Below are 15,173 nucleotides of genomic sequence, written 5' to 3'. Positions count from 1 at the left end.
TGGTTCACAGTTCCCTGAGGTTTAGAATGCGGTAGGCTATAAAGGACGAGGAAGGTAGGCACCTGTTTGTTAAAGGGCATGTAGAAAATATCCCTGTTACACTGATGAATAGTTTTGGCAGCCTGGGATTCTATATTTGGGTGCTAGAGAGATTGGCCACAACAGAAGGGACTGTAGTGATTTGGGGAGGTGACTTCAATACCGTCCTCCACCCAGCTGTATACAGATCTGGTGACAATTCCCAACCGAGCTCCAAAGCGGGTCAAAAAATAAAAGACATTTGCCATATTTACGAGCTACTGGATGTGTGGAGGTCGAGACACCCTGGTCAAAAAGACTACACATTTCATTCCTGGGTTCACAACATGGCCTTGTAGATTAACTTTTTATTAGTCGCCAGGGCAAATGTAGTGCTGTTTGGAAATTGTGAAATCCTCCCGCTTACACTCTCTGACCACTGGCCTGTGCCGCTGGAATGCCATGTGCCTGAGACAAAGCAAATGAAAACAGGCTGGCAATTTCAGTATGAAGCCCTCACGGATGGGATCTTTACAGTGAACTGTGGGGTGCCCTTAATGACAGCTACGTGAGCTCTTGTAGCATGCTTTGGAAGGCTTTCAAGTGGTGCATAAGGGTTTGTGTATTGCTAAGGATGCTGGGGCCCACCAGACGATTAGGAAAGCGTTGGAAGCCACGAATGGAGGCTTAAGAGTTGGTGATAAGCAGAAGCAGAAAGAGATATGCCAAAAACTGGATTCATTTCAAGAGACTGCCAGGAGTGAAGGTACATTTCTGAGCAGGGTCCATCAGGTGCAGCAATATGGCAGAGATCAAAAACCCGGTGCGCTACTGGCAAGAGTGCTCGCCATGAGCATGACACCGAAATATATAGACATGATCACAGACAGGAACGGCGTGTATCAGTTTGAAACGGTTGAGATTGCCGAAGCATTTCGGGAGTTCTATTTATACTCCACCAATTGGCCCGGATCCATTGCTCAAATCCAACAGTATCTGAAGGAGATTGAACTATACTGGTTGACTCCCGAGCAACGTGAAATGCTTAACCGAGATGTAACAATTGAGGAAATCCTAGAAGTCATCAAGGGTCTGCCGGGATCTTAGGCCCTGTGTCCGGATGCTATAGTGGCTGAGTTTTATAAAACATACACACGCATATTAGCCCCATATTTGCTTAAGATATATATAGAATCCATTGATCAAGGCTCTCTTCCTCAACGATGAGGGAAGCCACAATAACCTTATTACAAAAGACTGCGAATGTGCTGGGTGATTGAGCATCCTATCACCCAATCTCTCTTATAAATTTGGATAACAAAATATACACTAAAATCTTGGCTAATAGGCTTTTCCTCTATATGAAAGGTTTCGTCCTTGCAGATCAATCAGGGTTCATTTCCAGCAGATACACTACATATGGCTTAAGCAGGTTCTTTGGGATTCTCGATGCTGAGAAGGCATTCGACTCGATCAAGTGGCTTTATCTATTTGCGGTGCTTGGGAAATTGGTATTAGGGAACAGGTTCACATCCCTGGTGGCGCTTTTATACAACTCCCCGATGGCTAGGATCGCTGTGAACGGCACACTGTCTGAGGCTATGGTAATGGGAAGGGAACGAGACTAGTATGCAACCTCTCAACGTTGCTGTTTGCTTTGGCTATGAGGCCGCCCTGCTACGGGAACAACATATACAGAGAGATGTTTTGCTTTATTCTTATAAATTGATTATTTCACTATACTAGGACGATGTACCACTGTTTATAAAGGAGCTGAGAGTAAATTTGAACCCGTAACAAAGCAGGTGAACTGGTTCAGCAAATACTCTGGTCTGCGTATCAATCATAAGAGTGTGATATTCCCCTTAACTGCGGCTACATCCGTCTTTCAAGATTAATTCAGGTTCAGGTGGTAAAAAAGCACACATAATATCTGGGTATAGAAATAGCAAAGGACACAGCAATACTCTTTCAGGAAAACTAAGGCAGGATGATTGATAAACTCACAGGGCACGTACAAAGATAGCATGGCCTTCCGTTATTGATGGTAGGCAGAGTTGCATTGATTAAAATGGTAACACTGCACAGATTTTTGTATTTGTTTCTGAACATTCTGTAAGGATATTTGGCGTGTTACAGCACAGAGTACAGCACTACTGCACAGGTAGCAATTTTTTTATGCAGCACCACCACATGGGTGCGGTGCATTGCTATATGTGTTACCAGATTAACATGACATATAAGTAAAGCCAGGCTATTCAGTCAAAAACGATTTCAACATATAAGATGCAAATCTATTTTTACAGTTAAAAGCACACGTGCACATTCAAAAATGCACACTATTTTTCACCTGAAATGCCTATGGTGCAAGAGACACATTTCAAAATTAATAACTAACATTATTAATAACTAACCTGACTAATAAAACTGCATTTAACATAACCCACTAATAAAAATGTGTCTCCACTGCAGAAATAGGCCTACTCTGAAAGTGAACTTTTAAACGCACATTCATTTTTTTTTCTTTTTCTCTGCTGCTCTGTCCACATAACGCAGGAAGCCAAGGACTCGAAGGTACAGGAAATCAGTTGGTTACAAATGGTTACTGTAAAAAGGAGCCATTGTGTAGAGAGGGAGGATGTGGCATGATTAATTTCTGATTGGAGCAGCGTCATAGCAAGTATCATGCTAGAGGCAGTGATGAGAGTTTTTGCTGGGGGGAGTTTGAAGAGAGGGGGAAGACAGTCGGGATTTGGAGAGCTGGGAGAAGGACCTGTTTTCCTGGTTGGAGCATTTCTGCTGAAAAAGCTGAGAGTTCCAGGCAATGACCCCGGTTTGAGAACGAAAGACGCTTGTTTTCACCGGGGTTAATCTTCAAGGGAGCCACATTCAGAAAGAGAACAGCTGAAGAAAACTCAGGCTGAACAGATAAGGTAATTACAGAAGTGTGGGGGCTGAGTGTGTACGAGAATATTCAGTCAGTGTAGGAAAGGAGATTCCTGTGCTTTAATCACTTGTTAATGTTGCAAATTGAGTTCTCGTCTCCGCCACTCTCTTTTCAGTGTATCACAGACAATGCTGTTCCTGTGCTATTTTATTTATTTCTGTAAAGAGTGAGATCGTGTTTAAATGCAGCTTTTATAATACACAAAAATATTTGAAAGCAGACGGGTGGTGTGTTTTATATTTACCAAAGCAGTGCTGATGATGTGGGGAGATGATTAGACAGTGCACTTGTCATTTTCAAGGTAGCTAAACATCAAATTTGGTTGCAGCCGTGTGCACAATGTAATTTAGTATGAGCAGTTATAACTAACTGTGTGTGTTGTAGTTTGTCGGAGGTCTATGAGTCGACAAAAAGGGAGGCCCGGGACATAGTTCACTACCGTATATAAGATAGTGAAAATACCACATGATAGCTCGCTGCCGTAGATAAGACAGAGAGAAATTGCCCATGGTGGCACACTAAAAATGAAAATGTGGTGTTCCAGAAATGCAAGCCTGAGGTCTCTCTAGTGATTACACGAAAAATCTAAGCAAAAATAAGGGATTCTGGATATTGGGGCCACAAATAAAACAAGGGAATTATGCTCACCAAAATACCACCAACCACGCATACCAAATACGCATGTCTGGGTGCTGAAATAATGCATGTCCACTGTATTATTGTTGTACATGGCCCAATCTGAATACAAGGAGTGATTGTTGCTAAGTTATTTTTCGGCGGTAAGAAAATACTGTCAGGCCCCAAATCTCCACAAAATACCCTACATATTTAAGGAGGATATTTATTAGGTCCAGCAGTAATTGTGTAAGCACTTTCTTTGCCTCCTGCAATGACTGAAAAGTAGAAAAATGACACCTAATTTCTTTTTCAAACTCCAACCATGTCATATTCTGCTGTTCATTTAATCCCCTTATGATGCTGGCCGTCGGGGCATCTAAAGTTAAATGAAAATATTGTCTGTACTGTTCCTTAGGTATCTGGAGTGCTTTAAAAATGTCCTGCACCACTTCTAAATGATCCTCAATGCAGCATTCACCTCCCTTTTTAAATGGTTTGATCAGGGCTTTAATGGATTTCATTATTTTTATGGGGCTATTTGTTGCAACGCATGGAATTGCACTATTTTGTGATTCAATCCTGTTTTCAGGTGTATGATATTGGTGGCTGCCCCCAATGGGAGTAACAAATCCCCCAAGGGCGCTGCAACCAAGTTCAGTCACCGGCCCAGTCACTGGAGCACTAGCTCTTTGGGCAGAGCTAGAATTCACCTCCACTCCATTGAATGTGGTACCCTGCCGCCTCTCCTGGGACCTGGGAATGCACATTTGCTGTTCTAAGTCCCTACACTTTTTAAGGAGTCTGTTGGCTTCATCTTGCAAATAGTTGTTTTCATCACTCATCTTATTAATCACCTCCTGCATGTCGCACATTTGCATTTGGCATTCATTGAACTCTTTATTTCTCTTGTCTCTTTCTTGAATCATTTTAATAATTTCTTGTTCTGCGCTCTGGAGATCACATTCTTTTTCACAATGTTCTTTTTGTAAAATCTGCATTTCTGAAACAACCTCATCTTTATCCTGTCTAATGTGATCCACTAAGGCTTTTAAGTGTACCAATTCTTGCTCACTATCCTCAAATTGTTTCTTGCTTTTGGATAACTGAGTATCAAAGTCTCTGCATTTTAATTGCATGTCTTTTTGGCATACATCCAATTCTGCTCTCAACATTTCCTGATTTTTACTTGCCCCATCTAATTCAGTCTTTAACCTGTTAATTAGCTGAGTATCATTCTCTTGCATTCGCAGGGACTTGTTTAAAATAAACCATATTTTGCTGCATAGCCGTATTAAACAGTCTTTCTCTGCACTTTTATCGGCTGCATTCAATAATCTTGTAAGGCAGACCTGAATTATGCTGCCTTCTGCAAAAATATTGTCTAGCTTTTCTTTCTGCACCTCACCCTGAATGCGTTCACGCCATTCTAACGTGCTATTCGATGACCAATTTCCATGTGCAAACAACTTTGCCTCTAAATATTGCACTAGATCTGAGAATGTGGTTTCCCTTTGTGACATTCTGAAATTCGTTTTTAGTGGCACACTGCTATTATAAAATGGGTTCCCTTTAATGTGCAAATGGCAGTGTGAGACACGCTTGCCACGCCCAGTAGGTACTCTATGATCACTTTCCCGGCCTGCAACGCACCATAAATATGTAGGGTATTTTGTGGAGATTTGGGGCCTGACGGTATTTTCTTACCGCCGAAAAATAACTTAGCAACAATCACTCCTTGTATTCAGATTGGGCCATGTACAACAATAATACAGTGGACATGCATTATTTCAGCACCCAGACATGCGTATTTGGTATGCGTGGTTGGTATGCGTGGTTGGTGGTATTTTGGTGAGCATAATTCCCTTGTTTTATTTGTGGCCCCAATATCCAGAATCCCTTATTTTTGCTTAGATTTTTCGTGTAATCACTAGAGAGACCTCAGGCTTGCATTTCTGGAACACCACATTTTCATTTTTAGTGTGCCACCATAGGCAATTTCTCTCTGTCTTATCTACGCCAGCGAGCTATCATGTGGTATTTTCACTATCTTATATACGGTAGTGAACTATGTCCCGGGCCTCCCTTTTTGTCGACTCATAGACCTCCGACAAACTACAACACACACAGTTAGTTATAACTGCTCATACTAAATTACATTGTGCATACGGCTGCAACCAAATTTGATGTTTAGCTACCTTGAAAATGACAATTGCACTGTCTAAACATCTCCCCACATCATCAGCACTGCTTTGGTAAATATAAAACACACCACCCGTCTGCTTTCAAATATTTTTGTGTATTATAAAAGTTGCATTTAAACACGATCTCACTCTTTACAGAAATAAATAAAATAGCACAGTAACAGCATTGTCTGTGATACACTGAAAAGAGAGTGGCGGAGACAAGAACTCAATTTGCAACATTAACAAGTGATTAAAGCACAGGAATCTCCTTTCCTACACTGACTGAATATTCTCGTACACACTCAGCCCCCACAATTATGTAATTACCTTATCTGTTCAGCCTGAGTTTTCTTCAGCTGTTCTATTTCTGAATGTGGCTCCCTTGAAGATTAACCCCGGTGAAAACAAGCGTCTTTTGTTCTCAAACCGGGGTCATTGCCTGGAACTCTCAGCTTTTTCAGCAGAAATGCTCCAACCAGGAAAACAGGTCCTTCTCCCAGCTCTCCAAATCCCGACTGTCTTCCCCCTCTCTTCAAACTCCCCCCAGCAAAAACTCTCATCACTGCCTGTAGCATGATACTTGCTATGACGCTGCTCCAATCAGAAATGAATCATGCCACATCCTCCCTCTCTACACAATGGCTCCTTTTTACAGTAACCATTTGTAACCAACTGATTTCCTGTACCTTCGAGCCCTTGGCTTCCTGAGTTATGTGGACAGAGCAGCAAAGAAAAAGAAAAAAAAATGAATGTGCGTTTAAAAGTTCACTTTCAGAGTAGGCCTATTTCTGCAGTGGAGACACATTTTTATTAGTGGGTTATGTTAAATGCAGTTTTATTAGTCAGGTTAGTTATTAATAATGTTAGTTATTAATTTTCAATGTGTCTCTTGCACCATAGGCATTTCAGGTGAAAAATAGTGTGCATTTTTGAATGTGCACGTGTGCTTTTAACTGTAAAAATAGATTTGCATCTTATATGTTAAAATCGTTTTTGACTGAATAGCCTGCCTTTACTTATATGTCATGTTAATCTGGTAACACATATAGCAATGCACCGCACCCATGTGGTGGTGCTGCATAAAAAAATTGCTACCTGTGCAGTAGTGCTGTACTCTGTGCTGTAACACGCCAAATATCCTTACATAACTGCACAGATTTTTATATTTGTTTCTGAACATTCCCATGTACATCCCAATCTGCTTTTTCACGCATCTTAGGGCGATCCTGTTGGAACTCCTTCAGTCAAGCAGCAGCGAGACACAAGTGGGACACACTGTCATGGCCTCTTGCTGGAGGATGCCTAGCTCTCCCAGATTTTGAGAGGTATTACTTGGCCACTCAAGCGCATTTCCTCTCTCTTTGTGGTATCCCTACAGATCTGTCAGACCACATGAGCAGATAGAGAGGGCTGTGGCTGTTTCAGCATTACTTCGAACAGTGATATTAAGTGGGCTAAGTATAAAGGGGGAAAAGAAAAAATGAATGTAATAATGTGCATATGCAATGCCTGGAACAGGAAAGCGGCCAAATTAGGAGTGGTTGATCTATATTCCCCCGTTATACCGGTCAGATTTGTAGATGGCATGGGAAGAACTCATGAGAAGGTATATATCAGTAAAGAACTAACCCAGGAGCCTGTCGTCAGTTGGTTATTTCAGTTGGATGCACAATCAGAGTTTTTAACTAAGCTGGCTTGATTTGCTCAGCTCATCCATAACGTGTGACAAGTTGGCGTTCCATTGTCCATTATGGACAAGCCAGTCCTTCGTGAAAGACTTCTGTAAAATCTATTTTTCAAATAATTTTAACACTGTTTTCAAGCACACAACATAGTTATTTCTAATATGTGCTTTACCATAGGAACTGTTTGTGTGAAGTGTGAGGGGTACTATAAATACATTCACAAAGAACTATCACATATATTTACAAAATGGGACAAAGTGCTATTACCATAATGCTGCTGTTTGAGGTAGTCAGACAATCAGCAGCAGCTAAATGCTGCACGTCTAAGTTTAAGTCAGTGCTGCTTCATTAGGTGCTGTCATCTCAGAACACCATTTTGCAACTGTTGTCAGTTAATTACAGTAGCCCCTAAATTGAATAGTGCAGTGCACTTATTTTAAGCGCCAGTCCATACAATGGACTCGACAAATGCGGAATTGTACTGCTGTTGTATGAGTTTGCAACTTATGTCAGGGCGGACCCCTAATTACTTCAGCCAAAACCGAGTCCACCATCTGAGGAACAAGTGCATGTTTTGTACGTAAAGCAAGAGAAAGTTTATTGAACAATTGTCCGGCGAGCAGTTAGATAGCACAGCGGGACCAATCTAACCCAAGGCTCAACGAACCAAATCAGTTGATACATTGTATACATTTTTGTAACAGTTTAAACACTCCCAGATACCTTATTACAATCCAGCACCCCAACATGTGATTGGACAAAACCTCTTGAAAGAAATCTCATCTTTCTCCAATTCCTACACTCTCATTGGTAGCTGTTATCTTAGCTACCATCTTCAAATCATATTTAAATTGCACCTTTACTTGGGATTGGTCCGTGGTAGGTCGTGACATCATGACATAATAAAACATTCACATAGAAACATAATTCATTACTAGCAACAACTGACCTAACACCTTAACCTTAAATGTGATTGCACATGGTCCGCACAGATATCTTAGCAACATGAGGAAAAGCTGAGCAAACAGGATCTCTATGAACTACTCATTGCCATCTCATCCGCCTTAGTTTACTGGTTCCACTTAAGTCATTATAATGTATGCGACTACCGCTCCAGCACGTATGTCCTCTACTTCCACCCTAAGAAAAGAATTGACCACCGAACACCATGACCCCGGGCACCATAGTATCCCAATTTTATTGCCAGCCCAAGCAAAATGCCCAAACCCCTCTGTGTGACTTCAATTCAATGGGCAAGATTACATCTGTACCTTGCGGAACTGTTAAGTCATAAACCACTGCGTCCTGTTTCGCCAGCTGACCTTCTACTGAATGACTACTTATTCCTCTGTAAAGCATTTAGGAGATTACATCTGCTATCTGCGATACTTATCAGACCCTAAAAACTATGGCCAGCTCTTTCAGCTGAGTTGACCACCGCTAAGGCTGTAGTTACTTATTCACCCATCCTCTGGCCTTTAAAACACAGCAGAAACAGTTTCTGAAAGTCAACCACTAACTGACGTGTTTAAGTCTGTTTATACAAAGCTCACCACATGTAGATTCATAATCCCCTTTATATGTTTTCTCAGTGTGCATGCATGTTTGCTAAATACCAGATTTCCTTTACAGTGGATTGTTGCAGGACAGGCCCCCTTTCTTGCATATGCATTATATAAACTCCTCATTGTCTGCTTCTGGGTACTTCATAGTAAATTATGTCTGAATCGCGTTTTATATTTCATTTGGCGGTTTTAGCATTTGTCTTTTCTACGCGCGTGCAAAGCTGATATGTATCAGTTCTAACCAAATAAATAACACTAAAAGTAACATGTCCCATCCATAATTAACTACACTCGATACATACAAAATTGCAACATCGCGCTCAGATCGCCGCACCCCCAGTCATCAATATGGCGTGTCAACAAGAACCCCTACTGCTTGTGGAAACCCTTCCTGACCACCTCAACACTTGCTAAGTGGCAATGAGAAGAAACAAATTATAAAGAAAATCTTTTTTATGCACAGATGAAACTATCTTTTAAATGCACGTAGAGTGACTACTTCAAGACAACGTGAATTTAACCAGTGATTTGTATAAAAAATGTTCAGCTGCAATTGTTTTCAGTGAAAGCACAATAAAAGTAAGCAAAGTACCTGAATTATTATAGATGTGGCTAGCATTTCTTCTATTCTGCAGAACTTTGTATTTATGTCCTTCTTTTCGAACTCTCCTTTCTGATGAATCCCTGAAGGAGAACAAATTTAGACATTTATTTCTCAAATTTTCTAAAAAAAATAAAACAAAAAAAGGCTTTATGAAGCTTCAAAGCTTTTCTCATTAGGCAAACCTAGACATGCATTTGGAGAATCAACTATATTAAATTTGAATAAAAACCTACGAGAAAGAGTGGCTTTGAGCTTCCGCTGAACGCAGTCTCTTGGTGTGGTTCTTTCCTTGATAGTGAGATTGAGCAACCACAGGTGAGCTAAAGGAGGCATCACACAGCTTGCAGTAGTCGTTCTCAGTCGCCATAATCACACTGCCTCCATGTTTAGTGGAAGACATCTAAAGCCAAAGAAAGATAACACACTTATCATATCAAGTGTGACATGCCTCATCATGCTTGTCTTGGTGCATCTTTGCCTGCTTCTAATGGGTCGGTTTAGTCTGGCCCTTTGTACCAATAGCATTGCTGGTGGTCAATTGGCAAACCAGTAGGTAATGAGCCTGTGTTAAATCTGATACTGGCCAGAAGACGTACAAGGGAGATCTTCTATGTCCTTTCACAGACATAACTATTGGAAATACTAAATAATTGGGAATGTAAGTATTCAGACAATGCAGAGTAGCTATAAAGACTGCACACTGTGGGTACCCATAATGTAGGATGGAAAAGTGCAAGCATGATTGAAATAAAAAGAGATAAATCTGCCTGCCTCTACTCTGCGCCCTCTGCAACTTATTGAGAACAGGACTGCAAGACTTGTTCTTGGCCTCAAGCCCAGGGATCTTATCTCTCCAGGACTGAAATCCCTGCACTGGCTCCCAGTGGCTGCAAGGATTAAGTTCAAAACCCTCTGCATTGTCCACAAGGCCTTCTGGGGCCTGGGGCCTCAATACCTTCAACTCTCTCTTCCTAAATATCTTCCTTCTCGAGCTCTTTGCTCATCCGACTCTAACTCCCTCAGGGTCAGTCGTTTCTCGAAGCAACGAGTTGGCGATAGAGCTCTCTCTTCAGGTGGGGCCGCCCTCTGGAACAGCCTCCCTGCCTCACTGAAACTTGAGAAGAACCATCTCCGGTTCCGGAAGCACCTCAAAACCTTTCTCTTTACTTACGATTTTTCTCCGCCTCTCCCCTGCTGAACCACTGGCTGAAATTGCACTGGTTACCTGGCCACCCGCTGGTCTCGGGCCCAGGTCCCCTCCACCACCAGTCGCACTTCTGCATTGCCTTCCTGGCAACCCCCGCACCCTGGACTGTCGCTGTATCCCTTCAGTCCCTCTACCAGAAGTTGACACAGGATGTCTGCACTTACCCTTGTACTTACCACCAGCTGGCCATACTTACTAAGTTATTAGTCTATTATCCTGTGTACTGCACTCTCCCCTCCCCCTTTCCCCTGCACTTTCACCCTTCCCCTTCCCATGCACTTGAACAATCTCAATGACTCCTGGCCTAGTAGGATCGCTGTTTGTCTCCCCTCTGTTGCCCCTCCCTTGCCTCGTCACGCCTTGAAACAATTGTGTATAGGCGCATTATAAATGCCATTTCATATCATAACTTGCAAACCAGGCTTTTAAAGGAACGGTAGTGCTTGGTGGGTAAGATGGAAGCAGGAACACACTCAGGGAAGATTAAGGTAACACCCACGCCAATGCATTGAGATCAAGGATCGGTGATGATTTTGAAGCCATAAGGGAGGAGGGAATGAAACACAGAGACTGTGCTGGCGTTGAACCATGTCTCTGTAAGAGCGAGAATGTCAAGGTCAATGTCTTCAAGAAGGAGGCAGATGTCAGCTGAGTGTTTGTTGGCTGAGCTGGCATTAAGAGTCTCCAGATGGAGGAGGTCTCTGCCTTGGAAAGTTTTCTGAGGTGGTGTACAGGGGCGTGGTGCACCAGTCAGAGGAGGGAGAGGGAGAGTGGTAGAAGGAGCTGTAGGAGAAGGAAGGAAGTTAATAGGAGAAGGCAGAATCCGGTCAAACAAGAGGAGGTTGGGCTGTGGAGCCTGAACTAGGATAGTGCCTGTGTGATAGACATTAACAAAGCAATGTGAGGATGAGAAGCCAGCCAAGAGAACTTCCCACTTTGTGCCACCATTAATGGTAGAGTATGTGGAAGGAGAGAGAGTGGAGATGAGATGGGGGGTCCATAAATCTGGAAAGGGGACTGTTACGCTCACCTGACTCCCACGGAGGCGCTGGCCTGGTTCGCGCTTCTGTGCCCTCTTCTAAGGTGATGCGCAGGGTTCGGAAGACGGACTGGACCGGGCCCCCAAATCTGGCTTGTCTGGCTCGCAGAAGTATCCTTCTGTAGGCGAAAATAGGGGATTAACTGTCTGCGGGGTAATGCAATCGGCCTCCTACTTTCCCCTCTCACCCTCCTCGAAACCCTTCTGTGATTCCTCGTAGCATCTCACCTTAGGGTCTGGAAGGACGAGCTCTCCATCCTGCTTCTGATGCAGGGGCGCGTTGGTATCCATTTACTTCACTGGATTTTCGGATTGGTGAGAACCAAACTTGCTTGGCTTCCAGGTAAGTTTTTTGATAAGAGGTTCCCCTTGTGTCCATGCATTAATGTACTAATGCTAGTGTCTTTTTCCCCATAGGGGCCGGGGTACGGAATGCTGGGGAACAGGCACCGACCCGAGATGAGAGGTGAAATCCTTGTAGAAATCAGGTAAGTCTTTAATGAGCGTTTTTTTGGTAATGTCTTTTCATTCGCTCATTAACGCTGATGTCTTTTTTTCCCCTTAGGGGCCGGGGTCCGGAAATGCCAGGATGCGGCGCGGACCCGAAATGAAGAGGGAATGAATCAAAAGGTAAGTCTTAACATGGAGATTTAGCTTTCCTTATTCCCTTTTCTCTCTCACCTTTTGTTCTGGTCTTTTTCTCCCTAGGCGCTGGGGCGTGACTGCGAATCCGGATGATCGCTGCTGAACCTGGAGGCGCCCTGTAAAGGTGAGTGGAATGTGGCGCTGCAGAGATCGACACGATGAGCTTTTAAATAAAAGTTTTCCTTTTCAGGATTGTCGGCGAGATGTCTCCGGGATGCAGATTTAGCAGGTAAGGACTTTTCCTTCTTCTGTTCTCTTCTTCTCTTCCTTTGCAGGTGATCCAGGAAGCTGGCAGGCGTGGCAGAAGTCAGGATGCAGGAGCAGACACGGTGAGCGTCCAGCTGCTAGATGCAGAACAACGTGAAGCACGTGTGGCTGTTCGGGTGGGGTTTAAATAGCCTTGGAAGAAGTTCCAGGTATGTATCCTTCCTCCAATCAGGTATATATCCTTCCCCGACCACGCCCGGATGGTAAATTAGTCCCACAGGTAAAGTAGTTCCTTTCAGGCCTCAAGGAGGCCGGGATCCTGCAGCATGGTCTGCATCAGGTAAGTGCACCCAAGCACACCCATAATGAGCCTGGCGCCTATGGCGCCAGGACTGATGTCTTTTATGAGCCTGGTGCCATAGGCGCCAGGACACTGTCCAAAGGGCCCCTATATGGGGTTGCTGGGTCCTTCCTTGGGGACTGGATGTCCGCTTTCGGGGACGCAGGGCTTGAACCGGCTCCCCGGGAGCGGGCATCATGACAGCACTCCCCCCCAAGACCCCTCCCAAGGTTGTTCCCTCCGGGGGTTTTGGTTTGTCTGGGAAGAGTCAGTGGAATTTCCTGACTAATCAAGGTGCATGCACATGGTCGCTGGGTTCCCACGACCTCTCCTGAGGTCCGTACCCCTTCCAATCAATTAGGTAGAACAGTTTTGACCTAAACATTTTTGAGTCTAAAATGTTCTTCACTTCGAATTCGGGCTCCCCATCTATTAGAATAGGTTCTGGAGGTTTGAGTAGTCGGGTTCCGGGTACCACTGGTTTCAGAAGTGACACAAGAAAAACAGGGTGAATTCGCATACTAGCTGGTAAATCAAGTTTAACAGCCACTGGGTTAATTATTGCTGTAATAGAATAAGGTCCCAGATATTTTGGGTTAAAAGTTCGAGGCCCTTTGAGTGGTAAATGTCTGGTAGCTAACCACACTTGATCCCCAATCTGATACGGAGGTGCTTTACTCTGATGTAGATCAGCATTCTCCTTGTATTTTCTCTTGGCTTGTTTCAAATGCGTAGTTGCCTCTTTGAAGGCTTGGGTAATTGTAGAATGCAGATGTTCTACTGCAGGCATTCCGAGGTTCTGAGGTGAGTCAAGGTTTGAGGTTCGAGGGTGATGCCCAAACAAAGTATAAAAAGGACTGTGGCCAGTTCCAGAGTGTACCGAATTATTATATGCGTATTCGGCTATCCAAAGAATGTCTTTCCAGTTGCTTTCAGATTGCTGTAACATACACCATAAGTACTGCTCAAGGGTCTGATTTGTCCTCTCGGTCTGACCATCGGTCTGAGGGTGGTGACTGGTCGATAATCTTACGTCGATCTGTGCCATTTGACAACATTTGCGCCAGAAGTGGGAAATGAATTGGCTTCCCCGGTCAGAGATTAGTATAGATGGGAATCCATGTAGCCGAACAATATTTTCGAGGAATTCTTTGGCTAGGACAGAAGCTGAAGGTAAACCTTTCAAAGGAATAAAGTGGGCCATTTTGGAAAACAAATCCACAATTACCAGAATAGTATTGTACCCCGAACAAGGAGGCAGGTCCGTAATAAAATCCATCGATAGGGTGTGCCAGGGTGCTGGCGGTATGTCTAGAGGTTGAAGGAGACCGACTGGTCTTTTCTTTTGACTTTTATTTTGGGCGCAAACACCACAGGACATCACAAAAGATTTAACATCTTTTCGCCAAGAGGGCCACCAAAATTGTCGTTTCACCTTTTCCTCTGTCTTGGCAATACCGGGGTGTCCCTCTATTAATGTATCGTGATAACCAGAAATAACTAGTTCGTGTAATTCCTTATGTGGCAGGAATAAGCGTCCTTGGAAATAAGGTAAACCATTATCTATGGTAAAGTCTGGTCCCTTTTGTATCCATTCCTGTAAGGTTGTAGGGTCCAGGAGTTCTTTCACTCTGGCTTGAATGTCTTCAAGTGTCCGTAACAAAGTCATGCCTATAATCCTCTGTTCGGGAATTATTGGTACTGGTTCTGAGTTTGTATCAGATTCTCCCATTCCAATTCGGGATAAGGCGTCTGCTTTGCCATTCTTGCAGCCAGGTCGATAGGTAATCACAAAATCAAATTCAGCGAAAAACAAAGCCCATCGGAGCTGCCGTGATGACTGAGCCTTGGCAGTTTTCAAATACTGTAAATTCTGGTGATCAGTGATCACTGTGATGGTATGTCGAGCGCCAAGCAGATAATGCTGCCAGGCTTTAAAAGCGGACTTAATGGCTAACAGTTCTTTGTCCGTGATTGCATAATTAACCTCGGGTGCCGAGAATTTTCTGGACCAAAATGCTACGGGATGCAGTTGGTTGGTTTCGGGATCTCTTTGGGACAGGACAGCTCCCATGGCTAGGCTGGATGCGTCAGTCTCGACGACATAAGGGAGAT

General features: G+C 43.5%; 1 protein-coding gene across 2 annotated transcripts in view; it reads right to left on the bottom strand.

Moving 5' to 3' along the window:
- Window positions 1-15,173, bottom strand: part of ZMAT3 (zinc finger matrin-type 3) — a 197,732-nt gene that overhangs the window by 48,014 nt on the left and 134,545 nt on the right. For both annotated transcript variants that reach the window (XM_069618697.1, XM_069618696.1), the window contains exons 4-5: window positions 9,854-10,020; window positions 9,609-9,700 (exon numbers count right to left, since the gene is read on the bottom strand). In XM_069618697.1, the coding sequence (XP_069474798.1) occupies window positions 9,609-9,700; window positions 9,854-10,020 (259 nt within the window). The remainder of the gene's footprint in view (window positions 1-9,608; window positions 9,701-9,853; window positions 10,021-15,173) is intronic.

This window comes from Ambystoma mexicanum, chromosome 10, assembly GCF_040938575.1.
Source record: "Ambystoma mexicanum isolate Mex_15411 chromosome 10, UKY_AmexF1_1, whole genome shotgun sequence".
Taxonomy (NCBI): domain Eukaryota; kingdom Metazoa; phylum Chordata; class Amphibia; order Caudata; family Ambystomatidae; genus Ambystoma; species Ambystoma mexicanum.
This window is presented reverse-complemented; position numbering and strand designations above follow the sequence as displayed.